The sequence below is a fragment of the Euphorbia lathyris genome, chromosome 3, assembly GCF_963576675.1.
Source record: "Euphorbia lathyris chromosome 3, ddEupLath1.1, whole genome shotgun sequence".
Classification (NCBI taxonomy): domain Eukaryota; kingdom Viridiplantae; phylum Streptophyta; class Magnoliopsida; order Malpighiales; family Euphorbiaceae; genus Euphorbia; species Euphorbia lathyris.
This window is the reverse complement of record NC_088912.1, coordinates 9,681,997-9,704,782: the sequence shown is the minus strand read 5'-3', so window position 1 is coordinate 9,704,782 and position 22,786 is coordinate 9,681,997. Positions and strand designations below refer to the sequence as shown.

Sequence of the window (22,786 nt, the reverse complement as noted above, 5' to 3'; positions counted from 1 at the left end):
AAACTATCAGCTATAAAATCCAACTTTACTTAACATAGCTACATATATACATTTATAAAGGATTTAATCAAAACCGTATAAAATATACTCAAAACTGAAGTTCAAATAACTTTATATATATAATGCATTTTATCAAAACAAATCAAAACCAATAAACGTTTTATTAAACCAATTCATAATCAAATAAATGTTTTCTCAAATATATCAAAATCAATCATAACCGAAAACATAATCCAAATGAATTTAAAACATTGTATCCATCATCGAGTTTCTCCCCTGAAGTATCAATCCATGACCACATACATAGTCGAGACGTCTCTTAACATTGCCTATCCCATATGGTCTTACCCGACACTTCTTTGCCATACCCAATAGGTCTTTCAAACTATGTACACAGGCCATGTCCCTCACTGAACATGGTCTTCAAATATAAAACCACCGATCCGGATAACTCTCGATGGATATAAAATCATAAAATCATAACGTGCCCAAATTTCCTTTCACAATCCAATTCCAAACTATTTCATAACCATAAATCATTTGGCTTCAATTAGCCATTTTGTATCATAAAAATCATATTTGGACTTCAATCCAAAATAATAACAACAATAACCGCAACAGATTTCTCAATCCAAAAACAATTCGTAAGAAATCATCAAATTCATTTTGTTCAATATAGATATATATTGAAACCAAAAACATATATGTATATATATAAATCAACCAAATTAAGCCTTAAATCAACATAATCAAGTAAAATCTGAAATTCACATAGAAGCATAATCAATAGCTTCATTTGAACCGTAATTTCACAATAAAAAGCAAAATCATGAAAAATCCTAATTTTACAAAATTCCTGCATAACCCTAAAATATCAATTTCTGAAAAATCTTTGATATATATTTATCTATATACATAAAACTCAAAATATAGTTGATAGTTACTTACCTTTGCTGATGTGAAAATATTTTCATATTATTTTTTGTCTTTCTTCTCTTTTTCAGATCTGTCTTCTCTTTCTGAGATCTGTTTTCTTTCTTTCAGATCTATTCAGATCTATCCTCTCTCTCTCAGATCTGTCTCTCTCTCAGATCTGTCTCTCTTCTCTTTTTCAGAGCTATCTTCTCACAAGTCACCAAGTACCACCGCAAGATCAGGTTTGTTGATCATCAAGTCGTTGGATATGCAATTTCATATTCCAGGAAGAAATACAATTTGACATTTGCAACTGTTAAGGAAAATTAGAAGAAAAACTAAAACCTTCCTAAAAACTCCAAAACCTTCCTTACTAAATTATAAATCAATTATAGCAAGAAAAGGAAGTATCCTATAAAGTTATGGAGATTCAAATCTGCCTAAAAAGACTCCAAAACCTTCCTTACTAAATTCCAAATCATTTAGGAATCACTCTTTATCCACCATGGATTATCTAGATAACTACCTCGGTACAGAGGTTCTCTTTAATCCAAAGGCCCCTTTTCATAATTCGCAATCGCGTATCCCACAACCACAGATTGCTTCGATTTCACAGGATCCTTTGAGAAAGCCTAATTTGGCGGTGCAGGGCAGGTCATTTGCGAAGGTCCTTGCTGGGAATCTGGATCCGACTCCTTGCTCGTCTACTGTGATTTCTGATATTGGCGGTCTTCGGTCGGTTAGAATTTCTCAATCTGCCTATGATAGGCGTGCGGCCCTTTGCTCCTCATCTCTGATTGGCAGGTTAATCTTAAACAAAGGAGATGCCCCATGGAAGGTTCTTTCTCTTAAGGAAACTTTAACAAAGGTTTGGGGTTTGAAGGATTCTTGGCGACTGATATCTATCGGGAGAGGCTTTTTTCATGTGGTTTTGGGATCCCAAGAGATCAAGAATCAGTTGTTAGCGCGGGGCATTATCAATACTAAGCCAGGTACTTTCCGTTTGCAACCATGGGTTCCGGACTTTGACCCCTATGCTGAGAAGTCTACAAATGCTCAGGTTTGGATTAGATTATATTCTCTTCCATGGGAGTATTGGGATCCTCAAATTCTTTCAGATATTTCAAAGGGTATTGGAGGGCTTATACGATTTGATAATACCACTCTTGAAGGTGAGTTTGGTCATTATGCTAGAATGTTAATTGATGTGGATTTGATGAATGAGCTTCCTATTAAAATGGGTATTGAGAGAGAAGGAAAACAAATTTGGATTGATGTGGTGTATGAGAGATTACCAAGCTTCTGTAAAGTTTGTTCAAACATTGGCCACATGGCTTATGACTGCAGGAAAAATAAAAAACCATTGGAAAAGGTTCTAGAGGCTCCGGTTATTGAAAAAAAACGTACAATGGTTTCACAGGAGAGGAAGTTTGTGAAAAAGCCTAATGCAATTCAGACCGAGGTGCCTGTTCAACATGCCACTTCACGGATTGTTTCTGAGCTTAGGCCTCCTGTTGATACTGGTTGTGTGGTGGAGGTTGTTCTACCTGGCAGCCCGCAACTTAGGAAGGAGGATGAATTCAGTTGTGATAAAACTGATAGGCCAGATTCACCTGGAATGGACAATATTCTCACTAGATATGAGGGAGCTGATTCAGCATCTGAATCATCATCCCGTACTAAATCCTGGGCTGATATGGCAGAGGATGATGACAATAGCTGGAACACAGTTAGCACTAAGAAAGTAAGGTGGAGGGAAAAAATTATGACAACAACGGAGAATTTGCCAGCTCGAAACAAACGAGCCAGTAAACCTCCGGTCCGTTTTAAATGATCTTTCTTTACTGGAATTGTAGGGGTATTCTTAATAGGGATACTCAGGGTTACTTGCATCATTTGTGTTCTCTTCATAAACCGGATTTTCTTTGTTTAGCTGAGCCTATGGTGGAGTTCAGTTCTGTTAATGAGGCCTTCTGGAGAAGGCTTGGTTTGTCTTTAATTGCTATGAACAATAAGGAGCTTCCAACTCTATGGGTTTTTGCAAAGATTAATTCTTCCATGGTTACCAATATTTGTTTCAGACATGAACAATTTGTTATTCTGAGTTTGTCTAATTTAAATACTTTTGTCTGCTTTGTTTACGGGAGCATTTGGGCAAATAGACGTGTCACTATGTTTGATGATATTTTGGCTCATCAAAATAGGTTGAATAGGCATTGGGTGCTTCTTGGAGATTTTAATTCTGTCCTTGGATCTCATGAGAAATCAGGACGGGCTCCTGCTTTGCGTCCTTGTAGGGAGTTTCGTGATTTTATTGATTCTGGTTCTTTTATTGATGGTCCTACTCATGGGGCCTTCTTTACTTGGTCTAATGGTAGGTCTGGCTCTGCGCGGGTTGAATGTCGTCTGGATAGAGTTTTATTATCTGTTTTATTCTCGGACTTCTGGGAATCGATTTGCAGTTTGGCTTTGCCGCGACATCACTCTGACCATTGCCCTTTGATGTTTAGCTGCTCCAAGGGGAATCGCCCTATCTCTAGATTCAGATTTCAGTCTATGTGGATTCCGCATCCGGGGATTAGGGAGGTGATTGCTGATTTTTGGAATGGAATGCATCCTAGCTTACCTCCTATGCAAGCTTTATGCGATAAACTCAAGCGACTTCGGCCGGTGCTTCGTCACTGGAATAAAGTGGTTTTTGGTAACATTGATATGTGTCTCACTGATGCTGAGACGGATCTGGCCCGTGTGCAGGCAGAAATCTCTGAGAATGGGTTTACTCCTGAACTACATCATGAGGAGATGAATGCTCATGCACACTTGGATAATATTTTGCATAGAAAGGAGGCTTTTTTGCGTGACAAGAGCAGAGTTAGATGGCTTAAGGAGGGAGATCGAAATACCAGCTTCTTCCATCGTATGGCATCTATTCGAGCTGCTGCCTCTGGGATTTCGGTGCTTCAAATTGAGGATGAGCTGGTCTTTAATCCGAATCAAATTGGGACGCATATTGCTGAATTTTATTCAAGTCTTTTTAAAAATGACGAGGTCTTACCGCAGAATTATGATCTAGTTTATGAGGTTGTTCCACATCTTGTCTCTGACTTGGATAATGATTTGCTTACTCGTTGTCCGGATATGAATGAAGTTCGTATGCCAGTCTTTGCCATGGATAGCAGTAGTTCTCCTGGACCTGATGGGTTTTCTGGGGTCTTTTTTCAGTCTTTTTGGGATATTATTGGTGCTGATGTGTTTGCTGTTGTCAAAAGCTTCTTTATGAGTGGCATGATACATCCTGGCCTGTGCTCCAGTATTATGGTCCTTATCCCGAAGGTGGAGGGTGCGATATCTCTTGATCAGTATAGGCCTATTGCAATGAGCAACTTTAGTTATAAAATAATTGCAAAAATTTTGGCTGATAGACTCACTTCTATTGCATCTCGCATTGTTTCTCAGAATCAATTTGGATTTATTCCTGGACGAAGTATTCACCAATGCATTTCACTTGCTTCTGAAGGCACTAATATGCTTCGTAAAAAGTGTTTTGGAGGGAACTTAGCCTTGAAGGTTGACATCAGGAAAGCTTTTGACACTTTAAATTGGAATTTTTTACTTGCCATGATGGACGCTTTTGGTTTCTCTATTCAATTCAGAGACTGGATTCTGAATGTTTTATCTGCATCTCGGATTTCAATTTTGAACAATGGAGCCATTAGTGGATATTTCAGATGTTCAAGAGGGGTTCGACAAGGCGATCCGCTGTCTCCTATATTGTTTGGTATTGCCGAGGACTTTCTTAGTCGTTGGTTGCTTCACCTCGTGGATACTGGGCGACTTGCTCCAATGCAATATACTTCTGCAAAGGTGTTTCCGACTCATTTATTTTATGCCGATGACATTCTTCTCTTCTGCAGAGCCTCTTCGAGTAATCTAGCTGTTATTAAAGGTGTATTTGAGTTGTATGGATCTATCTCGGGTCAGTGTGTTAGTTGGAACAAATCTGAATTATTTCTGGGCTCCTTTGTTTCTTCTGGACGTGGTAATCGTCTTGCTGATATTATTGGTATTCGTCAAGGGTCTGTTCCATTTCGCTATCTTGGAGTCCCTTTGTTTTTTGGTTTACCAAAGACACGACATCTGACTAGTTTGATGGATAGGGTGCTTGCTCACTTTGCTAAATGGAAAGGGCATTGTTTGTCTATGGCTGGGAGAGTGGCTCTGGTAAATTCTGTAATTACTGGTAGCTTCATTCACTCTTTTAGCATTTATAAGTGGCCCTCTGCGCTGCTTACACGTATGACTAGGCATATGAGGAATTTTATTTGGTCTGGGTCCATTAATTGCAAGAAGCTTGTCACTGTCCCTTGGAAAATTTGTTGTCAAAACTTCAAGGATGGAGGTCTTGGAATCAAGAATCTATCTATTCTAAACAAAGCGTTGAATGAAAAGATGGCTTGGGGTCTTCTTCAAGAAAAGTCTCTCTGCTTTAACTTACTTAGAACTCGTTTTCTCAATAAAGCGGGACAGTCACGACATTATATCATGAATTCTTCTATTTGGGGCTCGATAAAATCCATTTATTCTGAAGTTGAGCATCACTGTTTTTGGTGGATTGGTCAGCACTCTGAACTTAATTTTTGGAATGGGGCCTGGATGCGTCCTTCACTGGCTGCACAGGTTGGCCTATCTGCTAGTCAACAGCGTCGTTGTTTTGATTTGGTGGAGGATTATTTGGATGGTAATAATTGGCACAATCTGCCCGTGTTACCTGCGGATGTGGAGAATAGATTGCGGAATATTAGGCGGGGTAGGGACGATGTTGATATTTGTGTTTGGAAGCCTGCTACGAGTGGGGTTTTAACTGTTAAGCTCTTGTACACTTGGCTTAGATTTCCTCCTACTCAACAGCCTTGGAGTCGTTTTTTAAGGTGTCAGAGTGTTCCTCCTGCACACTCGCTTATTGGATGGCGGGCTTATCTTGGGTATTTGCCAACACATGATCAGCTTCAGTTGCGTGGCTGTCAAGTTGTTTCTCGTTGCAGTTTGTGCTTGTTAGATTCTGAAACGTTGGACCACCTTTTTGTCTCCTATCGGTTTTCCAAATTTATTTGGCATGGTGTTAGCTCATTGTTTGGAAGACGAATTAACACAGACTCGACTCTTAAGAATCTAGTTGATCATGCTGTTATTCAACGTTTCAGTACTCAAATCGCTGATTTATGGGCGGCTGCAATTGTTAATACAATTTGGGCTCTATGGCTTGCTCGTAATAGGTCCATTTTTAAGGATGAGAGGGTTGATACTTCCATCACGCTGAGACGGATTTGGGGAGCTGTTCGTGAATCTGCTCACACTGGACGGGGCTCTGTTTGGAATTCGCTAGTTGAACTTCAAATCTTAGGTGAGCTCGGGATTGAAAAGCGTCTTGCTAAGGCTCCGCACATTACTCCGATTTTTTGGCAACCACCTCCGAGGGATTGGATTAAGATCAATACTGATGCGTCTGTCATGGGTGCTCCTGGTCCTGCGGGTTGCGGAGGTATTTATCGCTCGCATACTGGCATGTGCCTTGGTGCGTTTGCCTTTCCGATTGAAAGTTCCTTTGCTTATCTTGCTGAACTATCTGCTGCTATTTACGCCATTGACATGGCTATCAGCAAAGGTTGGCGGAAAATTTGGCTTGAAAGCGACTCAATGTATGTTGTGCAGATGTTCAAATCTAAATCTTGTTTGGTCCCTTGGTTGCTTAGACAAAAATGGTTCAATTGTTTAAATCAGACCGATTCTGTGGCTTTTGTGGTCTCTCATATTTTTCGTGAAGGAAATCATGTTGCGGATTCGCTTGCAAATTATGGACGGACGGCAACAGCTTCGACTTGGTGGGATGTTGTCCCAGATTTTTGTGGATCGGTCTTTTTTCATGATCGTGTAGGACGTTGCGTTTATCGCTTTTCCTAATTCTTTAGCTTCATTTTATTCTTTTTTCTTTTTGTATTATGACATTTATTTACTCTTTTAATAAATTTGGTTCGGGGCTTTTTTGGGTCTGTGGTGGGGGTGCCAGCATAGCTGGGATGTCCGTCGCTTACCCTTCCTCGCTAACCAATCTTTAATCAAAAAAGTTACTTACCTTTGCTATTAATTAAAGAAAACACACCCGTTCAATTCGCCTCTAAATTTTATCTAAGACATTTCCCCTCCAAACACTGCTGAAACTCAAAAACTCTTCGGTTAGGACTTAGATCTATATATAAGGATACTATATTTTAAATTTCGAGTGATTCGGACGGTCGAATCTCTGTAAATCATAGAAACAGTGGAAAAACGGTTCAGGATCGATGAATCTGCAGAAGAAGCAGAAAGAAGAAGAAAAGGAAAAAGAAAAGAATAGAGTAGAAGGCCGCTGGAGATTTGGCATATATATCCCAAATCCGGCAAAGACCCTATTTGGTCCTCCATCTTTATATAATCTTTAAAAATTACCCTAAACCTTTATTTTACACATAAAACCCTCAAATTAACTCCAAACTTTTTCTATAGTACCAAATTAACTTCACACACCCAATAATTACAATATATACTAATATAAAAATATAAATTCTAGAAATTTAGATACGGACGTGACACTCTCTCTCCCAAACATCTCCAAATCTCAATGGGTGATGCCATCAATTCCTATTGCTTTCTTCAATCTCATCTTATTTAATGTCATTTTGACTTCACCTTTTTGAATTCTCCGCATGCAGTCACGATTTATCATATCGTGAGGGATACTTATATCTCCAACATCTTGTCCGCGGTCTCCATTAAATAAATCATCAAAATAGGACCCCCATCGTTCCTTCATATCCTTATCTCCAACAAGGACTTTTTGGTCTATATTCTTCACACATTTAACTTTTTCGAGATATCGCGTATCTTTTTGGACAAGTTCAGGGGCAAATAATGTATTAAACCTATTTTAATTGATAATATGTAAGCTTAATTTAAACTAGACATGTAGAGTTATGGACGCTGTCTTATCGAAAATTAAGTGCTAAAAGAATAAGTACTAAATTTTAAGTGTTAAATTTATAAGTGCTGAAAATATTAAATGATATAACTGTTTGATAAATACTAAAAATAAATGCTGATATAAAAATATTAGTTGATATTATTTAATTTAAAATGTTAAGTTAAATATTTTGACTTATCAAAATAAGTGATTTTTATTTTCGCTGCTGACCAGAAATTCGGGTCTCAGATAAAAGCTTTGTGGTCTGCTGTAGTTGTTAGTACAGTTTGGATAATCTGGTCCGCCATGAATAAGAGGATATTCAAATCCGAACTCCCTAACATTTCTATCTATCTGTGCAGGTTGTGGCAAGCTATTAGAGAGGCTTCAACATTTGGTTTTGGTTCTTCTTGGAACTCTTCAGTCGAAGCACATACCTTGAATGAGCTTGGGGATCCCTTATCGGCCTTATAAATCGCCTCGTATTCTACCGGTATGCTGGCAACCTCCTCCGCTGGGATGGATAAAAGTCAATACATACGCTTCAATGATCGACTGCCCGGGTAAGGCGGGGTGCGACAGTATTTTCAAAGGAACAAACAGAAGCTTTATTGGAGCGTTTGCTTACCCGCTCCCACCAACGTTCTCTTACTTGGCGGAATTATCAGCTACGATCTTTGCTATCAAAACGGCTATCTCTAGGGGCTGTACACAGGTCTGGCTTGAATCGGATTCAACCTACGTCGTGTCTTTCCTTCGCAGCAGAGCTCTAACAGTCCCATGGTTGCTTCGGCAAGACTGGTTGTTCTATTTACACCGTCTTGACTCTCTCCGTCTGGTTACGTCGCACATCTTCCGCGAAGGCAATCAGTGCGTTGATGCTTTAGCCAATTATGACCGAACAACTTCTGAACATGTTTGGTGGAACGAGCTTCCGCTGTTCTGTTCTTCGTTTTTCTATTGTAATTTAGGTGGACGTCATGTTTTACTGTTTCACTTGATTTGTTTTCCTTTGAATACTTTGTTTCGTTTTCTTTCTCTTAATAATATTGGCCCTGGTTTCGGGTGTTCTTTTGGGGGTACTGATCAGCTGCCTGCTTTTAATAAAAAAAGTGATTTTTAATTTAATTGAATAATTTAAGTGGTGGAGAAATAACTCTTTCAAATACACTTAAATTAAATAAGTAATTAACATTTTAATTTAAATGATTAAATGAGTTGTCAAATAAGGCCTAAATCTACTAATAAAACTTTAATAATAAAAAAATTCACTTAATAAGACTCGAACCGAGCAATTAGATAGTATTAAAAAAAGGGAAAGCCAATAAGGATTAGTCTGAGGGATAAGAAGCTGAACTTATGCTTGTTTTAATTGACTTTTTTTTAGGTGGGGGATAAATATAGTCCCCTGGAATAGGATACAAGTAAGGATAAAAGATTGAGATCATGTTTAGTATCTATGGATAATGATAAAATAATTCATTTTAGGCCAAATGATCTGTTCTTTTTTATTGAAAAAAACTGAACTGAATTCTACTAAAATTGAAATAATAATATAATCCTTCAAAAATAGCAATAATTAAAATAAAAATAATAATGGTTCTAATAATAATAATTATTATAACAAATAGTAAGTAATGATAAATTACTGAACTGAACTGAATGCTACTGAAATGAACTAATTACTGAACTGATTGATACTGCAATTAAGTAATAAAGAACATGACCTAATACCTTCCTAGCCCCCCAGCAACTGACCCTCCGAACTTAGACTTGTGACAAATAACCCCCTTACCCATTCCAAATTTAAATAGACTCATATATTATTGTAGTATCAATGTCAAATGAAATTAATTAAATTTAATCTATCATAATAACTTGAGAAATACTTGGAACACTATATTAAATTTGCAAAACAAAAATAAAATAACTAATATATTTAAGATGATAAATTTAATTTAATTAATTTCATTCCATATTGATATTACAATAATATACGGGCAAACTTAAGTTTCCAAACATTCAAAATTAAAATTAATTTGAGAAATATTTGGAACATTTTATTGAATTTTCAAAACACACCAAATAGTAATAATAAAATATGAGGGACAAATTAGACTTTTCCATCTAAACAAGTTATCATCGTGTCTTATACCATCAACTCTTTCTAGATAGGCCCTGTTCTTTGTTACTTAATTTCAGTATCAATCAATTCAGTTCAGTAGTATCCAGTTCAGTAATCAGTTTAGTTCAGTAATTTATCATTACTTATTATAATTATATTTATTTATTATTATTATTATTAGAACCATTATTATTTTTATAAGCATTTTATTTAATTATTGCTATTTTTAAAGGATTATATTATTATTTCAGTTTCAGTAGAATTATGTTCAGTAGCATCCAGTTCAGTTTTTTTTTTCAGTAAAAAAAAAAAATAGCCGTATAACTTTAGTGGAATAATGAGTTTAGACCATGTTCTTTGTTACTTAATTTCAGTATCAGTTAATGCATAAGACTAACACCAATCAATTTTAAAAAAAAAAACAAATTCAGAATGCTCTAAAATATTAAGAAAAAGAAAACACTTAATTTTTTTAAAGAAAAGAAAACACTTCAATTAAAAATAAGCAAAAAAAAAAAAAACATAATTAAGTTTCCGAATTTTTGCATGTTTTAAGGATCAAGCCACTGATCAATTATTTTTTCATATTGACCTCTTAATCATTGATTCTGTTATGAATTCCGTCATTATTTAACTTTTTCGTCGAGTTTGGATGACACGCATCGTTAGGACAGTTAGGTCTATTAATGTGGATAAATAAAAATAATAATTTATTGACCAGGAAAGATAGAGTAAAGTAATTTTTTTTTATAGAAATCAATTCCCAGTAGGTTCTTCCATACTTAATATTCTCCTTTCCTATTTCGCGATTTGAAGCATTAGATTCACCAAATCGATTTTCTTCCTAACATCAAAATTCATTTTTAGCAATTCATTTTTAGCAGGTTCTTCCAAGCTCGATTTCCAACTTGAAAACGAGTTTGAAAGAACTGAGTGGAAATTGTTTCTGTAATTTTTTTTTTACTTTTTACTTTTTCTCCCTTAATTAAAAAAGTTATTTTTTTATTTATCCGCACAGAAGTGAAAATGTCTACGTCAACACGCCGAATCTCTCAAAGGCTCGTATCGTCCAAACTCAATAAAAAAATTAAATAAATGTCGAATTCATAACAAAATCAATGATCAATCATCCTTACACCAACGAAAGTTGAGTCCGCCTTTTGTCTTAAAAATAAAAGAATCATACCAATCGGAAAGAATGACAAGCTTAACTTAACCACTTCAAACGGCGTGTCGTCCCATCTCGACATTCAGAGCTTTCTATGTCCGCGAGAGACCCCAAAAACATGGGAAATGTTGTTTGACTTCTCCAACTGATCCACCATTGCAACATTTCTGCGATTCAATTGAAGAAAATGCAAATTCCTTTCTTAATTTATGCACTTTTTACCTTCTCAATCCGATCCGCCACCTCTTCGTCGGCCGATCACCGGTACAATGTAGGAGATTCCGTTCCTCTCTTCGTCAACAAAATTGGTCCTTTGCAGAATCCCAGGTACCCATTTCTTGAAATGTTACCTTCATTGGTTATATATTAAGCTGACTGTCTTTGGAAATATATAATTTTTGGATCTGGGTGTTGCAGTGAGACTTATCAATACTATGATTTGCCCTTCTGTCGTCCAGGTTAGCCTCTTTAGGTATTTAACAAGACATCTTTATCTATTTTGTTCTTTCTTTCTTTCTGGATATTAGATACTTTTAAGGCGTAAACATAAGCGGCCCCTCAACTTGTCAATTTTGGTCATTTTACCCCTTGCGATGATCTATTTACCCCTCAACTCAACTATTTAAAACTATTTAAAAGTGGTATTAGCAACTCTCTCTTTTCATTATAACGAATTAATCATGACATATAAGATCATAATAAAAAGGGTCGTGCACTACTAAAACAAGTTGACTGTACACAAGTTGTCTTGTAAACATTGCATATGGCTTTAACCCCTTCTAAATTGTGTACATATATGCAGGTTGGATCCAATAATTTCAAGAACACTTGTACTAATGGGTTGTGCTCCTATTGTCAATAGTTGAGGGGGCAAATAGATAGCCCCGTAAGTTCAGGGGTAAAATGACTGGCAATTTGTGTAAATGGGTTGTGCTCCTATTGTTAATTATGGGATTAGTATCAAACGAGTCAATTCTAAACCAATCCAAATGTATCCGAATACATGCTAACCTATTGGATTAGTGCCGTTTTCATACAATGTTAGCTTATGACATGTAATTTTTACTACCTATGTTAAAAAATCGATTGACTCCTTAAATTTTAGAGATTTCTTATTAGCCTTGTGAACTTAGTTAAAGTGAAGTTTACTTAAAGTGACGTGTTAGTCCTAAATTTCTTAAAATGACTTATTGGCTTCAGAAACCTTTAAGAAAGTGATGTGCGCTTCAACTTGCCAAAATTTCCTTTTTTAGGATGCCACGTAGAAGTAAGGGGCTTAATCATGTCATATTAAGCAGGTTTAATGGTTAGTAAGACATTCTTAAAGTTGAGGGGGTCAATCAATTTTCCCAAATTCCGGGGCCTTGATGTATTTAGGTAATTATTTGTGTCATTTTTAGATTAGGAGGTTAACTTAAGTGTCTAATCCGCTTATAGTATGTTTGCTTTGTGTAACATGTTCATAGGTCATATGTTATTTTACTACCTATATTAAAAACGGTATATATAAATATGAGAGGTTAGAGTCGTATTCGAGAGTGATAGTTATAATTTTATTACTTCTATTAAGGTGACATGTAAAAATATGAGAGAATATAATAATAATGTTGAATATTCGTGTCAATTTCGAGAGCCTAACTCATCTCTAAAGGTACTTCAAACGGGGATTTTCTTCATATATATATATATATATATATATATATATATATATATATATATAAGGAGTCATATAGCTCCCTAATTAACAACATGTGCTGTTTAACACACCTCCCTCCTCACGCCCAATCTATTTTGAGCATCATAAATATCAACGGGTGATCTAACATTGAATCCAAGGCTCTCTAATACCTAGTAAATAAAGACCGATGGGGTCATAAACGACTAAAAAGCAACCACGGTCACTGAAGTTTGTTCATTGTCACAACATGGTTAATAAACGTTAAAATAGGACAATAAAGTCACTAAAATTTTGCTCCAGCCACAATAAAGTCGCAATGGCTGTTTTAGTGTCCATGTGTCTTTATTCCGGCGCCACATGGAAACTAAAACAGCCAGCAACTTTATTGTAGCCGGAGGAGCAAAACTTTTAGTGACTTTATTGTCTGTTTTTAAAGTTTAATGACCATGTTGAGACAATGACAAAACTTCAGTAACCATGGATGCTTTTTACCCGGTCATAAACCCTAACTCAATCTAAAACTTTATGTGTCAATTTTGTGTCAACTCAGAAATGACCTTGTTTAATAAAACACTAACCCAATTTCCTGTCATGTTGTCGGGTTGTGTACACAATTTCCACCTCTACTCTTAATTGGACCTTGTTTTGTTTTGGGTTTTTGCAGAAAATGTAATTCTAAAGCAAGAAACGTTGGGTGAAGTCTTGAACGGGGATCGTCTGAGCAGTAGTTTATACAATTTGAAATTCAGGGAGGACAAAACTGGGATCACAATTTGCAACAAGAAACTTAATTTAGATGATATTATGAGATTCAGAGACGCTATTCTCAATGAATTTTACTTTCAAATGTACTTTGATGATCTTCCATTATGGGGCTTCATTGGGAAAGTTGAAGAACAAAGTTGGGTTCCTGATGAGAAAAAATTGAGATTTTTTCTGTTTAAACATGTGCAGTTTGATGTTGTTTACAATGGTGATCGAGTCATTGAAGTAAGTGGTTTCAGTGATCCGAATCATAGTGTGGATATAACTGAGGATGTGGATGTAGATGTTGAGTTTAGTTATTCAGTTCTATGGAATGGAACTTCAGCTTCATTTGAGACAAGGATGAACAGATATTCAAGGGCTTCGTTAATGCCAATTCACCAGCAGATTCATTGGTTCTCGTTTGTTAATTCGGTTGTCATAATTTTGCTGTTGATGGGATTGCTTACGGGGCTTTTTATGCGTCGTCTTAAGAATGATTTGAGAAAGTAAGAATGCTGAATTGAATTCTCTTTTCTAGATCAATTTATGTCGGGATTAATACGTCAGGAGCACTCTAAACTTGGCCAAAAAATCGATTGCTCTCTGAAATTTAAGGATGTCGTTCGGTATACGTTAAACCGAACTGATGCACACCCCTACCAATGGGACATCCTTAAATTTCAGAGTAGGAGAAAATTTGAGCAAGTTGAAGCGTGTATCACTTTAAGCAAGAGAAGATTTGAGTAACCCCTAAGTGCTATGTGGCAGAGTAAGAGAAGATTCGAGCAAGTTGAAGCACATATCATTTTAAACGAGTTCGGGGGCAGTAGGCCACTTTAAGTGAGTTTAGGGGGCAATATGTTACTTTAAGCAAGTTCAAGTAATCAATAGGTTATTTTAAGGAAGTTCAGGGGAAAAATGAGACATCTCCAAAGTTCAGGCCCCCTGATGTATTAAACCACAATCTGTTCAGCTTCATGATCTTTGGAGATATCTCATTAGCCCGTTGAACTTGGTTAAAGTGATTTTTGGCCCATTGAACTTGGTTAAAATGGTGTATTGATTCTCTGAACTTGCTTAAAGTTACATAAGTCCTACGTGGCAGAGGAAGAAAGGATTGAGCATGTTGAAGCGTGTATGACCTTAAGGAAATTGAAGGGGCCAATAGGTCACTTTAAGTAAGTTTAGGGGGCAATATGTCACTTTAAGCAAGTTCAAGTGGTCAATAGTTATTTTAAGCAAGATCAGGGAAAAAATGAGACATCTCCAAAGTTGAGCGCCCCCTATGATGTATTAAGCCATAATCTGTTCGGCTTTTTAATCTTTGGAGATATCTCATTAGTCCCTTGAACTTGCTTAGAGTGATTTATTGACTTGTTGAACTTGTTTAAAGTAATCTATTAACCTGTTGAATTTGCTTAAAATTGTCTATTAATTATTTAAGTGATCTATTAACCCGGTGAATTCTATCAATTTAGGCTGAATATATGAGGATTTGCTGAACTTAGCTCAAAAGATCGATTGACCTCCTGAACTTTAAGGCTATCTCATTAGCTCCTGAATTTGCTAAATATAAAATGGGTTTAATACCTTCCTAGCCCCCTCAAGTTGTCCTAATACTGCAACTGACCCTCCAAATAAGCAAGTTGAGGGGCTTAGTTGTCACAAGTCTAAGTTCGGGGGGTCAATTGCAGTATTGGGACAACTTGAGGGGCCTAGGAAGGTATTAAGCCTATAAAACGATTAACTCCCTTGTTGCTACGTGACAGCATAAGTAAAGATTTGGGTAAGTTAAAGCGCGTATCATTTTAACCAAGTTCAAAGGGTGAATAAGTCACTTTTAGTAAGTTCAGGAGGCTTTTGAGTAGATTCAAAGGGTCAATAGATCATTTCATGCGGCTAATAAGACATCTCCAAAGTTTAAGAGGCCAACTGAATTTTTTGAGCAAGTTTAGGCGGTGATGTATTTAGCCATCAATTTATGTTGGTTTAACGGATCAGACAGGTTGTTTATACTTGGCTAAGTGGTCCGATCCGAATGGCTACTCGAATTTTGGAGATGTCTCATTAGTCACTTGAACTTGTGATAAGTAATCTATTAGCGAATTCGCCTTGAACCTGCTTAAAGTGATCTATTAGTCTCTCGAATTTGCTTAAAGTGATACATGTTTCAATTTGTCCCGACATTCACTTTGCTTTATCACGTAGGACTTTAAGAGGTAAACATGTCATTTTGAAACAAGTTAAGGAGTTCATAAAACATCTACAAAGTTCAGAAACATGATTTTCAGTTTTGAGTTTATTTTTTTGTGTATTTCAGGTGTTCTAGCGGAGACGATGAAGAAGATAAAGAGGTAGGCTGGAAATACATTCATGGTGATGTTTTCAGACATCCTAAAAACATGTCATTGTTTTGTGCTGTCTTGGGCACAGGAACTCAACTGTTTGCAATGTGAGTCAACATGGGAACTCAACCTTTCTTGCATTTTGTAATTTCTTAAAGCGGAAAGTACGAAATAAATATTGTGATTTTAAGTATTCGTAAAGACGATTTTTGGTTTAAAAGTTTACGAACATGGTCTGACCGTTTCCTTTATTCACAAAGACAACCTTTTTAGCCATCTGATTCTTCCTTGTAATTAGTGGTGGCGAATACAGGATTGCTTCGTTGCGTGGTCCAATTTTATACTAACTACCCTTTTCTGAGCTAAAGTTTTTCCAGCAGATAATTTTGGGGGCCCATCTTGCATCCGAAACCCTTAATTTGCCGAAGACAGGGGGCCGGAAGCATTGCTGATAGGGGTGATTCCGGAGGCTGGGGGCCAGTCCCCCCTGGCACTCCCTGTCTCTGCCCCTGCCTGTAATAATTGTAGTTTGATGGGATTTTAGAGAGACGGAAGTAAGAAAGTTTTAGAAAGGCCTAAACCATATGGAGTCCCCTAAAGTTGTCCATTCTGGTCACTTTCCCTCCCGAACTTAAGGGACAACGCATTAGCCATTCCAACTTGCATCTAGGAAGTCAACCAAAAGACGTGTGATCAAAATATAACAAAAAATAAGGGGCACGTTATGTCACTTTCAAGGAGTTGGAGTGGCTAATGGATTGTTCCTTAAGTTCGGAGGGGGAAGTCACCAAAATGGACAACTTTAGGGGCTCCGTATGGTGAGAGTTTAAACAAATTTTGTAATCTTGATTCAGCGATAGTACTTCTCTACCAGTGAGCATAGGCAAAATTAACCGAACCACATATAACGAACTTGTGTAATTAATACCGGATTCCGATCCAATTCCTAACAGCTACAAATCTGATGCCACTTTTCTTACAGGGTCTGTTTCTTATTCATCTTGGCATTTGCTGGTGTACTTTACCCGTACAACCGTGGAGCTTTATGCACATGCTTTGTTCTGGTTTATGCCCTTACATCTGTGGTTGGAGGTTACTCTGCTGCTTCTTTTCACTGTTACTTTGCTGAAACTGGATGGGTGAGAATCTTTTTATAACAGTGTGTGTCTGAGTAAACTGCATCGATGATCACTTAAATTTGGACAATGTCCCAATAAGATTATAAAAGTTTATTTCGTGTTAACAAAGTCACTTTGAACGTTTTCAGGCCAAATTTTCACCAGTAATGTTGACTAGGACGCTTAGTCAATTCAACCCAGTCACTAAGCGCCACATGTATTATTTTACTGCCGCGTGGCACTCATTTACTAGGTTAGTTAAGTTCATTAAGGTTGAAAGAGAAAATGAGTGAAAAGTGGCAGTAAATTAATACACACGACGATTACGTGGCCTGGTTGAATTGACTAAGCGCCCCAGTTAGTATTTTTTTTATCACAATTTGGCATGAAAATGTTCAAACTCTTATCTCTCAACCTTCATTTAATCTCAGGTAATCTAACTAACCTAGTAAATGAGTGTCACGCTACAGTAAATTAATACATGTAGCGTTTACATGACCTGGTTGAATTGACTAAGCGTTGTAGTCAGCATTTCCTGCAAATGTTCGAAGTGACTTTATTGGTACAAAAAGCAAAATGAGTTATTATTGATAAAAAATAAACTTTTGTGAGAGATTGATGATTTTTGAAATGATGAAGTTATTAATTGTGAGATTAATAACCTTGAGATGACCGTTGAACTTCTTATGATGAAGGTATTAATCATGCGATTAATAATCTTGAAATGACCGTTGACGTCCTTATAACGAAGGTATTAATCATGAGATTAATAACTTTGAGGAGACCAATTCCTTTGCCTTAATAAGGTGCAGAGTACCTGTTGCAATGAGGAAAGAGTGTTTTTTTTTCCACAAACACTCTGATGTCAAAGTCAGATCAACTTTCGTCAAAAAAATCAAACTCGTCTCTCATTAAATGAAGAGCTATTTATAACTTTTAAGGATAAAAGTTACCTTATATGCCAAGAAGTTGAACCGTATTTCATGTCTAAGAGCGCGGGTATAATGAGGGCGTTGGTGGTAACTGTTAACGGTGAGATAAAGAGTTAATTACATGCATAAAAGTTACATCTGGAATAATGGGGTAATTAACGCCGCTGGTCACAGAAGTTAGGACAATGTCTCCAAAAGGTTACAAAAGTTTAATTTGTCTCAACAAAATCACTTAAGTTTGTTTTTGTCCCAATAAAGTCACTTTAAACGTTTTCAGATCATTTTTTCATCAAAATTGATTACGTGACATATAATCACATGTCTCAACATCATGTGACATATTAAAAAAATTAACCACAAATTAAATCAAGTAAATAAGGATTGTTAATTAAAATTTTAACCACAAATTAACCTATGAGGCATATCAATTATCAATTAAAATGTGTACTTACATTTTTTAATATGCCAAGTGGCGCTGACGTGATGTTGAGATGCCACGTTAGTAATTTTGGTGAAAAGGTGACTGAAAAACGTTAAAAGTGACTTTATTGGGACAGATTAAACTTCTGTGATTCGGGAACATTGTCCAAACTTTTGTGACCACTGATGCTAATTACCGGGAATATTGTCCAAACTTAAGTGACCGTCTCTAAAATTTATCGGTGTGTTTTCTTTTCTCGCATTCTATGCTTTTTTTTGTCGTCTAACAAGCACAATTTCAATTTCAGAAAAAGAGTGTTCTTCTGACTGGAATTCTATACCTAGCTCCATTATTCCTAATATTTTCAATTCTGAACATCATTGCTGTATCCTACGGAGCTACAGCTGCACTTCCATTCGGAACAATCATGGCAATTCTTCTCATATGCATATTCTCAATTATACCATTACTAATCTTTGGTGGATTGATTGGATTCAAGTTCAGATCTGAATTTCAAGCACCTTCTGCTACAAAAAAGTACCCAAGAGAGATTCCTCAATTAGGATGGTACAGAAAAACTCCTTCTCAGATGTTTTTGACAGGTCTATTAACTTGCAGTGCCATTGTTCTTGAGCTACACCACTTGTATGCAAGCCTTTGGGGATACAAAATATACACTCTGCCTAGCATTTTGTTTGTTACATTGATTATCCTTGTGTTGATTACTTCAATCTTGAGTATTGGGATGACTTATATTCAGCTTTCTGCAGAAGATCATCAATGGTGGTGGAGGTATGTTTTCATAAAATTCATTGCCATGTCTATTAATTTATTGTAGTTACTAGTTAGGGTTAATAGATAAAGGGATGTCTGAACTTGGTTCGAAAACCGATTGTCCCTGAATTTTAAGCATGTCTCGTTAGTCTCTGAACTTCTTTAATGTGACATAATTAACCTCTAAATGCTATGCGGCAGAGTAAAATGAGATTTGGGCAAGTTGAACCGTCTATCACTTTAATTTAAGCAAGTTTAAGGGGCCTAATACATCGGTTGCCCTAGTAGTTGGTCCAAAACTTCAACTACCCTCTTGAACTTTCAAAAGTTCCAAACGATCCCTATTCTTATTGAATTGTGTTCAATAACCCCATATTATTGTCCAATTGCATTCAATAACCCCTTATTCGTGTCCAATTGCGTTTAATAACTTCTTTTTCTTGTCCAATTGCATTCAATAACCCCAAAACTTCAACTTCCCCGTGAACTTTCAAAAATTCCTATTTATTTGTCTATTTGGCATTTTCTTTTTGACATGTGGCGGAGTGTGTCTCCCATTTTATGCATTCAACAAATTCTATTGAAAAATGGGGAGTTATTCAATGTAATTAGACAAGAATAGGGGGTCATTTGAAACTTTTGAAAGTTCAGGGACAGTTGAAGTTTTGGGCCAAGAAAAGGTGCAAACAAATGTATTTGGCCCATTTCAATTCGTCTAAATCTTCGATTTGCTCTGCCATGTAAGATATAGAGAGTTAATTATGTTACTTTAAGCAAGTTCAACGAGGCTAACGAGATATGTCCAAAATTCAGGGGGTCAATTGAACTATTTGGCCGAATAAAGAGTTAAGCCATTAGTTTATTATGGATACTTCTGAGATAATTGGAATCAGATATGTTCTTGGAATTTCAAATGCATAAATTACATTCATGGTTTTTGATCTATAGCGCTACTAACATTGTGGCGTCTACACTCAATTTTTTGAAATAAAAACCATTCAATTACGTTGCTTATGAATCAATAAAAATCCATTGAAAAGTTAACAAAATGATGACTTTGGTATAGATATTTCATAATAATTTATGGTGACATAAATAGAAAAAGAGTCAATAATATAGTCAAACTTGTCCATGTCATCATTTCGTTTGTTTCTCAATGGATTTTTGTTGATTTAGACTTTTATGTTACATTAAAGTAAAGTTGAAGAATTTTTCGTAAAAAAAGGAAGTTTAGGAGCCATAATATTACTAGCGCTAAATTGAGAGGCCATGGATGTATTTTTCCAAATATGGAGTTTCTTTGTTTCTTAATAGCTAAATACATCAAGGTCTTCCTGAACTTGCCCTGAAAAAACGATTGTCCCCTTGAACATTGGAGATGCTGCTTTAACCCCTGAACTTACTTAAAGTGTTCTATTGACCTTTCTAAACTATCTAGGGTGAAATATTAGCCTGCAGACTTGCTTTAAATGACCTATTGGCCCCTTTAACTTGATTAAAATGATCAAACTTCAAGTTGCCACATCTCTTACGCTGTCACGTAGCGATAGGAGGTTAATCATGTCACCTGAGGCAAGTTCAGGAGTGCTTAGTGAGATATCTTTAAAGTCCAGTTAAATCAATTTCTGGACCAAGTTTAGAAGAGATTGATGTATTTAGTCTTTCTTAACCATTACATGGAAATTAACGCGTATATAAGGAGAGACCCGCTAGATGTTTGCGTTTGATGATTACTAATCATAACACAAATGTTATATCTGCTTAGTTGTCTTACTTGGTCCAATTTAGATGGAAATTAGCGTGTATATGAGGAGAGTCGCTCGACGTTTGCATTCAATGATTGCTAATCGCAAAACAACTGTTATATATGCTTAGTTGCCTCATTTGGTCCAATTTAGATGGAAATTAGCGCGTATATAAGGAGATCTGCTAAATGTTTGCTTTTGATGATTGCTAATCGCAACACAACTGTTATGTCTGCCAGCTTAGTTGCCTATTTTCTATATAATATTTCACACTCGAAAATCATTTGTTTTTTCCGCTTCTACAACCTTGGAGAATACCAGTTCTTCTCTATCTTATTAGCAATCATCTCACACGTGATTTAACGGTCTCCTTACATACATGCTAATTTCCGTCTAAATTAGACCAAATGTGATTGATTGCTATACCCAGGGATAGATCCATGGGGGGCTTGAGCACCCACTACTAGTCACTGGAAAACACCGAAAATTCCATAAAAACTGTATATGGGCTTAATTTTTTATGTTAAAGCAACTAAAAATATCAATTTAGTACTCATAAATCACAAGAGACCACCACAAGCACCGAATTTCACCTCGGAATCAATATCACCGAACATTTTTTGTAACAGTTTGTTTTGTTTTCCATGTGTTGCAGATCTACATTATGTGGTGGATCACCAGCCATTTTCATGTTTAGCTATGGCATCTTCTTCTTTGCAAGGTCAAGCATGAATGGCTTGCTGCAACTATCTTTCTTCATTGGCTATAATGCTTGCATTTGCTATGCAATTTTCTTGATTCTTTCTACTGTTGCTTTCCGAGCTTCTTTCATGTTCGTTTCCCACATTTACCATGCCGTCAAGAGTGAATGAACGAACTTTGATTCTTACTGCCTCCTATACTTTGAAAACGTTATATTTATCCTCTGAACATGTTTAAAGTAACCTACTGATCCCCTAAAATCTACGTGGCTGAGCAAGGAGAAATTTTGGATAAATTGAAGGCTAATAGATCACTTTCGCAGAATCAATAGGTTATTTTAAACAAGTTATGTAGGTAAATAAGACATTTTGAAAGTACAGGAGACCGTAGTTGAATGTTTGGGATAAATATAGAGGTATAGAGATGTATTAAGCGAACTTGATTCTTTTAACCCATTTTTAAGGGCATTGAGGAGAGGGGAAGAAGTTAGAATGAGTAAAGGAGAAAAACTTGATTGAGTTTTTGTTGTAACATAACATGTATGATTTTCTTCTTTGTAAGAGCTATGATTTTGTCAATAAATATAGACGAGAAAATTTTTACATTCTTATTATTAGATCTGTTAATGGATTCGGTTAGCTCAAGTTCAGTCTGACTCAAGTTTAAAAATTAAATCCTAAGCTTAATTCGTATAAATCTACTATAAAAATTGATAATAAATTTGATATTTCTATTAAAAATAAATGATGTATTGATTAGAATTTTAACTGTAAACTTATATATATATTTATTATTTTTTCGTTCTTGTATTGTTGGAAACTTTCCGATTAGGGAAGGTAAAACTATTGGTATTCGAGAGGTTCTTAGGTGGATCAAACTCAAGGGTTTAGGTGATGTGGATCAAACATATTTTCTTTCTTCTTATGGTTCAATTATAGACGATTATAAATTTTTTATTTCTAGTATCAATGACGTGTCAGATTCATAGGTTGTTCTGCGAATGGAGTGACTCATGTTTTAGTTAGGTCTTTTCATTCATTGTCAGAACTTGTAGAGTGGGGTACTGTTGCTCCAAATTTTATTTTACTTTCTTTGTATGTTGTTATTTTTCTTCAATATATA

At 36.1% G+C, this 22,786-nt stretch overlaps 1 protein-coding gene across 2 annotated transcripts; it reads left to right on the top strand.

The window, feature by feature from the left end:
* Nucleotides 1-11,239: 11,239 nt before the first annotated feature.
* LOC136223588 (transmembrane 9 superfamily member 5) lies at nucleotides 11,240-22,274 on the top strand. Of its 2 annotated transcripts, none has more exons than XM_066011680.1 (7): nucleotides 11,240-11,529; nucleotides 11,620-11,660; nucleotides 13,545-14,133; nucleotides 15,948-16,079; nucleotides 16,955-17,111; nucleotides 18,751-19,235; nucleotides 21,618-22,274. In XM_066011680.1, the coding sequence occupies exons 1-7, from the start codon at nucleotides 11,390-11,392 to the stop codon at nucleotides 21,832-21,834; spliced, it is 1,761 nt and encodes a 586-aa protein (XP_065867752.1). In that variant the 5' UTR covers nucleotides 11,240-11,389; the 3' UTR covers nucleotides 21,835-22,274. The 2 variants fall into 2 exon arrangements, with proteins under 2 accessions (XP_065867752.1, XP_065867753.1); XM_066011681.1 differs by having other exon boundaries at nucleotides 11,449-11,529; nucleotides 11,620-11,674.
* Nucleotides 22,275-22,786: the final 512 nt, after the last annotated feature.